The sequence below is a fragment of the Elephas maximus genome, chromosome 12 (genome assembly GCF_024166365.1).
Source record: "Elephas maximus indicus isolate mEleMax1 chromosome 12, mEleMax1 primary haplotype, whole genome shotgun sequence".
Taxonomy (NCBI): domain Eukaryota; kingdom Metazoa; phylum Chordata; class Mammalia; order Proboscidea; family Elephantidae; genus Elephas; species Elephas maximus.
Window position 1 is genome coordinate 58,234,949 of NC_064830.1, and position 6,480 is coordinate 58,241,428.

Here is a 6,480-nt window from a genome sequence, read left to right on the forward strand (position 1 = left end):
TTTCCTGGAGCTGGGTGTCTGGCCTCATGCCAGGCAGGGCAGGTTTTCACGGGGAGGGGGGTCTGTGCAGCTCTTGGGGAGCTGGGGACACCAGGCAGATGGGGGTGGGAATGGCTGGTGACTTCCTGAGCACAGGTCTGAGTCCTGCTGGGGACTTGTCTGCACCAGGGCCAGCCACAATCCCCCCAAAAGACCCATCACCACCTCTCAAAAACGGGCACAAGATGGATGCCAGCTCTGCTCCAGCGCCCTGTGAGACTCTCTTGCAGAGAAACAGTGGAATGGGCGGTGGGTGGCCAGGACCCAAATTCTGGGAGTGTCAGAGGCCTGCTCCCAAAGTAGCCCCAGGTCCTGGGGGAGGCAAGCGAAGGCCTGGTTTCTGCCGTGTGCCCCTCCCAGTGTGCAGGGACCCTTCAGGCTGGACAGGAGTGGTGGAGGGCCCTGGTTCAGCCCCTCCAAGCCTCGTCTGCACCTCTGCTGTGCCCCGCCCTTGCAGTGGGTACCCCGAGCCCCAGACGGGGGTCTAGCGTGAGGCACAACCTTGGGGAAGGGGGTTCCGCCTATGGGGATGCAGCTGCGGTGGGCAGCTTGTGACCAGGACCTGCTGGGTGCCCCCCTCGCACTCCGCCCCCTCGGGCTCAGTGTTCCCGCACCGCCCCCACTCGCCCCGCCCCCCACTCGCCCAGCCCCGCGCCACCGCCTCCGCGCAGCTCCAGCTCCCCAGGAGCGCAGCGCTGACAAGGGCTCTGGGGACAGGGGCGCTGCTGCCCAGGTAAGCCCTCCTCCCCACTTACTGCTCCTGGCCTCCCCCGCCTGCACCCCGCGCGCCTCTTCTCCGCTGGCATGGACACCAATCGTCCTCCCCCATCACCCCCTCTAGGCATCCGCGGGCTCACCTGCTGCCCCGTGTTCCTCCCCCTCGGTCCCCTCCCCAACCTCAGCCGCTCCAGACCCTCTCATTTCTCTTCACGGTGCACCCCTTCCCCCTTGACCCCGGTGTACGCCGGCCTCTGGGACCCCGGGCTCCCTTTGCTCCGAGTCGGGGAAGAAACCTCAGCGGGACAGCCCTCTCTGCCCGCTGAAGTCCACCCCCACCCCCTCGGCCCGGCCTCCCCTCCGTGGACGCCACAGTGAGGCTTGCCCCTGGGGCTGGGAGAGGGGCGCTGCGCGGCTGGGGAGGGCTGTGTGTGGAGGGAGCTGCAAGAACCAGAGCAGGGAGCTAGCAGGGGGCCTTCAGAGCAGAGAGCAGGGGAGCTGGCCAAGGGTGGCAGGGCCAGCGTGGGTGATCAGGCTCAAAGGCAGGATGGGTCCCCAGAGCCAGGCCAGCTCAGGGCAGGTGCAGGCACACACAGACTAGGGATCCTGGTGAGTCCCCTCTCCTAGATCAGGAGCCCTCCATGCACTCTCTAAGAACCGCCTCTCCAAGGTTTGCAAGTTAGTCACTGGGAGCCCTCCACCAGGTCAGGATACCTGCTCCTCCCCAGTACCTAGCACATAGCCCTCCCACATTGATACCTGTGCAGTGTCCGTGGCCCCTACCTGCTCACCTGCCTGCCCTGCTGTGCCACCTGACAGCGGCCTGGGGCCCTTGGGATTGGTGAGGCCCAGAAAGCTGGCTGCACAAAGTTGAGCCTGTTAGGGGTAGGGAGAGGCTGCTGAGCCTCTAGAGAAGAGCTCAGGCCCCTGGGGCAGCTACTGGGGGACCTCCCAGGCGGAAGTGGTCAATTGCACCAATGACAGTGGTTTAACATTAACTCCAGGCTTCGTGAGACTGTGTAGTGAAGTGGGCATGTGCCCTGGATTGAGACCCTGAAGGGGGCTATTCCCTCTCTACCCCCTGAGCCATGCCAGCCTACTCTACTCAGCTGCCTCTTCTGGGAATTTACATTGCCTGGCCACATGCTGCCTGAGGGACAGGGGAGTGTGTGGGCAGGGGCTGCATGGGGCTGCCATTTGTTGCATGCCAACCAGGCTTCCCTACTTTGCCGCTTCCTGGGACCACCCCACCTAGGCCTGACAACCAGAGGGAGAGGAGGGAGCTGGAAGCGGGGTCAGGAATCTATGGCTGGGGAGGTCAGGCATGACCAGAGACCAACTGCTGTCCCCATGGCTGCCCCTTCCCTGCAGACCTGACTCCAGAAACTCGGGCCTCCCTGAGCCCTGCGTCTACAGCTAGGCTGTGGGGTTCACAGGAGCCATTACTGAGCACTCACTGTGTGCAGGGCAGCATTCTGAACACCAGAGCTTAACTTATCTGCTCAGCAGCTTTGCAGCTTGGAGGGGCTATCAGTTACAAGAACCAGAACTCAGAGAGAAAGGACTTACCCAGGTCACATGGACAGTGTGCGGGAGGGGGGGGCCTTTTCATTCCCTGAGCCACGTGGTGGGCCGGCAAGAGACAGGCTGGGCCAGTCCCTTCTGGTGGGGGACCCCAATTGTCAAGCATGGTGAGTTTCACGAATCCCCCTCCATTGACTAACTCCCACCCCCACACCTGGCCCAGGGGAAAGGGCCCAGGGGCAATTTTCCTGAGTGTATAATTTCTGTGACTAAGAGGATTGCCACTCTGAATAATGGTTCTTGTGGAATTGTGTTCCGAGAGGCAGGCACAGCACTGATGGCCTGTTTTTGTTCTTCACTGCTGGATCTAGCCTGGGAATTGGGTTGTTTATGGGGATGGCAGAGCCAGGGACCTGGCAGTCTGCTCTGCCGGCCCTGAGGCCGGCTCTGCTGGCTGTGAGTCCTGGGGTGCTGGGAGCGGCCTCGGAGGAGCCCTGAGCAGCCCAGAACTTCACATGTGAAGAAAAGGCATTGATTTGATTTAAAATCAAACATGTGTTCATCGCTGCACATCCCAGGAACCCAGGGCCTGCCTCAGAGGTGGTCTGAGCCCATTTGGCCCCTCCTCCTCCCATGGGAAGCAGATCCAGGTCCCCCAGCCAACCCGGACCCCCTTAGGTCCCACCTGGGATGGGCTGAAAGCCCTTTCTCGGTATTTTTTTGGGAGAGAGGGCTTACTTAGTCCACAGGACCCCAAAGCTGGGTGTGAGCCCTCCTCACCTGGGTGCCCTCAGAGCCCACCTGTCTCCAGGTAGCCACCCTGCCCTTCCAGAGCTCCTTCTCCACCAGCAACCCAGAGAGCTTCAGCAAGTACTGTAACTCTCATTTCTTTTAAAAGTGTGTGAGGGGCTCCTTTGCGCTGAGCCCTGTGACCTAGCTCAGAAGCCAACTCCCTGCCCACATTGTCCTCCTGGGGGCCTGCACTTGATGGCCATGGTGTATCTAAGCTCCCCCTTTCCCCAGCTAGGTGCAACACTGGCCAAATCACGTTGGTAGTTGGGGGCTCCTGCCAAACCCCGCCTCTGTCCATCAGCCGCAGAAGGGCCGTCAGGACAGGAGAGCCCAAAGAGGTACAGGAGGGATCCCCAGTTTTGTCTCCAAACAGGAACCATCCCAAATCATCACCTCAACCTGTTTTTAGTAGGGCTTTTGCCACACACCTTACAATGGGCCACAGCGTACCAGCAAGGGGGTTTGACGCCTGGGAGGCCCAAATTCAGCAAAAAAGAAGACACAGTCTCTGCTCCCCACTGGGCTGGTGAGCATAGTGCCTGCGGGTGAAGAGTCTAGGTTGATAGCCATTTTCTCTCAGTGGCTTGCGCTGAGACAGCACTGGCTCCTGGCATTCTTCTTGCTGATGGGCACGTGTTGTCCTAATCATCACTTCTTGTGGGTTTTCTATCTTTTCTCTCTGGTGAGTATTCTTTGGGATTTTCTCCTTTCCTTGAAGCTAAGCAGGTTGAGTACAGTTTTATATTTGCTTTATCATAGGCCTGTTGTACTTCTTATCTCTGCACCATGTTCCTGGGAATCCTTCCGCCCGTTTTCCAATTCACTGACTCTCTCTTCAATGCATCCACACTAGGGTTGATCCCAACTTGTGTGTGTTTTGTCCAAAGGTCTGTTTTTTCACATCCAGGATTTGTAATTTTAAAGATAGACAACTGTTCATTTTACTTCTTAAACATAAGTCAAATTTATTTCATCACATTTTTATCCATGCCTCGTTTGAGCATGCTAAACATATTTAGGAAACTCTGGTGATGTAGTGGTTAAGCGCTACAGCTGCTAACTAAAAGGTGGGCAGTTCGAATCTACCAGGTGCTCCCTGGAAACTCTATGGGGCAGTTCTACTCTGTCCTATAGGGTCGCTATGAATCAGAATCGACTTGATGGCAATGGGTTTTTTTTTTTTTTTTTTTTTTGGTTTTACACATATTTAGACACCTTTTAAGCATCCTTATTAAGTCTTATTATTTTTATTTCATCTGAAATGAATCCACCCATCCACCTTCCTCCATGTGAACTAGTCGCATATGCAAACACCGTTTTTGAAAATAAGGGCACATTCTGAGGTTCTAGTGTGGATGCTACTCACTAGGGAACCTGGGGTCTGGTGTCTTGACCCTAGGAAGGCCCATGGCCCTCCTCATAGTTCCAGAGGTGGCCAAGCGAGTGGGGGTGGGGGCACAGTTGCACTTCCAGCTTGGATCAGCTGGGCTGCAAGGGACTTTCTGTCCAGCAACTTCTCAGCATCCTTATCCTCCTTCTGTCCTGCTCGCTCTCCCTGTGGGGTCCTGGGAAGGTGCCCCTTACTTGTGAGGCCAGGGTAGTGATTCCTCTCCCCCCCAGGGTCCTTGGCGCCTCAGCAAGATGGTGAGGGCCATGTCCAAGCAGGACAGCCGTCCTGGGGTGGGGGCGGCCAGGGACAGACCTGTGCTGGTGACCATATGCACAGACGTTTCAGCTTAGGGGGCCACCCAGCCTGCTGCCCCTGTGATGGCCACTCTGCTCCTTCCTCCTGGTTTGTTTTCCAAACAATTTGCTTAATGTGATTCAGGAAGAGGTGAACATGAGTAATTGTGTTTACCCTCCCCTGCTGACGGCCGGAATGAGGAGGAGCCCCCACCACTAATCTGCCCCCACTAATGGCCCTCCTGTCTTCCCTGCAGACGCCAGCCGCCACGATGGAGCCTCTGTTCCCGGTGGCCTCCACCTTCAGGCTGGCCAGCTGGAATGCCTCCCCGGTGGCCCCTGGGGGCATTGAGAATGGAACACTGGCTGGGCCATTGGGCTCACCGGGGGCCCGGGCAGTCCTCGTCCCTGTGCTCTACCTGCTGGTGTGTGCCATAGGTCTGGGCGGCAACACACTGGTCATTTATGTGGTGCTGCGCTACGCCAAGATGAAGACCGTCACCAACATCTACATCCTCAACCTGGCAGTGGCTGATGTCCTCTTCATGCTGGGGCTGCCCTTCCTGGCCACACAGAATGCTGTGTCCTACTGGCCCTTTGGCTCACTGCTGTGCCGTGTGGTCATGACACTGGATGGCATCAACCAGTTCACCAGCATCTTCTGTCTGACTGTCATGAGCGTTGACCGTTACCTAGCCGTGGTACACCCCATACGCTCCACCAAGTGGCGCCAGCCACGCGTGGCCAAGCTCACCAGCGCTGCTGTCTGGACCTTCTCGCTGCTCATGTCACTGCCCCTGGTGGTCTTTGCTGACATCCAGGAGGGCTGGGACACCTGCAACCTCAGCTGGCCGGAGCCTGTGGGGCTCTGGGGTGCTGTCTTCATCATCTACACCTCTGTGCTGGGCTTCTTTGGACCGCTGCTGGTCATCTGCTTGTGCTACTTGCTCATCGTGGTCAAGGTGAGGGCAATGGGCATGCGTGTAGGCTGCACACGGCGGCGTAGGGCAGAGCGCAAGGTAACTCGCATGGTGGTGGTGGTGGTGTTGGTGTTCGTGGGCTGCTGGCTGCCCTTCTTCATCGTCAACATCATCAACCTGGCCTTCATCCTGCCTGAGGAGCCTGCCTCCGCTGGTGTCTACTTCTTCGTGGTCATCCTCTCCTACGCCAACAGCTGTGCCAACCCCATCCTGTACGGATTCCTCTCTGACAACTTCCGGCAGAGCTTCCGGAAGGTTCTTTGCCTCCGAAAGGGCTATGGTGTGGAGGATGCAGACATCGCTGAGCCAAGGCTGGACAAGAGCAGCCAGCTGCGGGAGGCATCGATGCCCAGGCCTGGCCCCCAGGCCGACAGGCACATGCAGACCAGCACACTGTGAGAGCCTCGGTGGGGGGAGGTGGGGGCACCATCTGGATTTCCCATAAGGCAGAGGCTGCCTGAGACATGGGGGCAGGCCGAAGTGCCTCCACATGACCTGCAGGTGGGAACGCTCCCCAGTGACATGAGGATGATGTGACTGTCCTGGACAAGACCACTAATGGATGCGGATCAGGGGCCAACTATTCTCTCCCTGCTGCAGTGGGTATGCCAGGAGTGCAGGGTCCAGCTCCTGGGGGATGCTGGAGGTGGGACGTGATTGGCTGGGCAGGGGGCTTGGCAGTGCCACGTGACAGTTGGGCCATCCCTGCCCTCTGGTCCTCCCCCAGCCCCTGCTGGTCCCCCAG

At 58.4% G+C, this 6,480-nt stretch overlaps 1 protein-coding gene across 1 annotated transcript; it reads left to right on the forward strand.

The window, feature by feature from the left end:
- The first annotated feature begins 701 nt into the window (after window positions 1-701).
- Window positions 702-6,134, forward strand: SSTR5 (somatostatin receptor 5). The gene is made up of 2 exons (XM_049904667.1): window positions 702-772; window positions 5,013-6,134. The coding sequence occupies exon 2, from the start codon at window positions 5,028-5,030 to the stop codon at window positions 6,132-6,134; it is 1,107 nt and encodes a 368-aa protein (XP_049760624.1). The 5' UTR covers window positions 702-772; window positions 5,013-5,027.
- The last annotated feature ends 346 nt before the right edge of the window (window positions 6,135-6,480 follow it).

Excerpts from the sequence above, each read along its gene's own strand:
- SSTR5 (XM_049904667.1), top strand. The coding sequence starts at position 5,028 with ATGGAGCCTCTGTTCCCGGTGGCCTCCACCTTCAGGCTGGCCAGCTGG.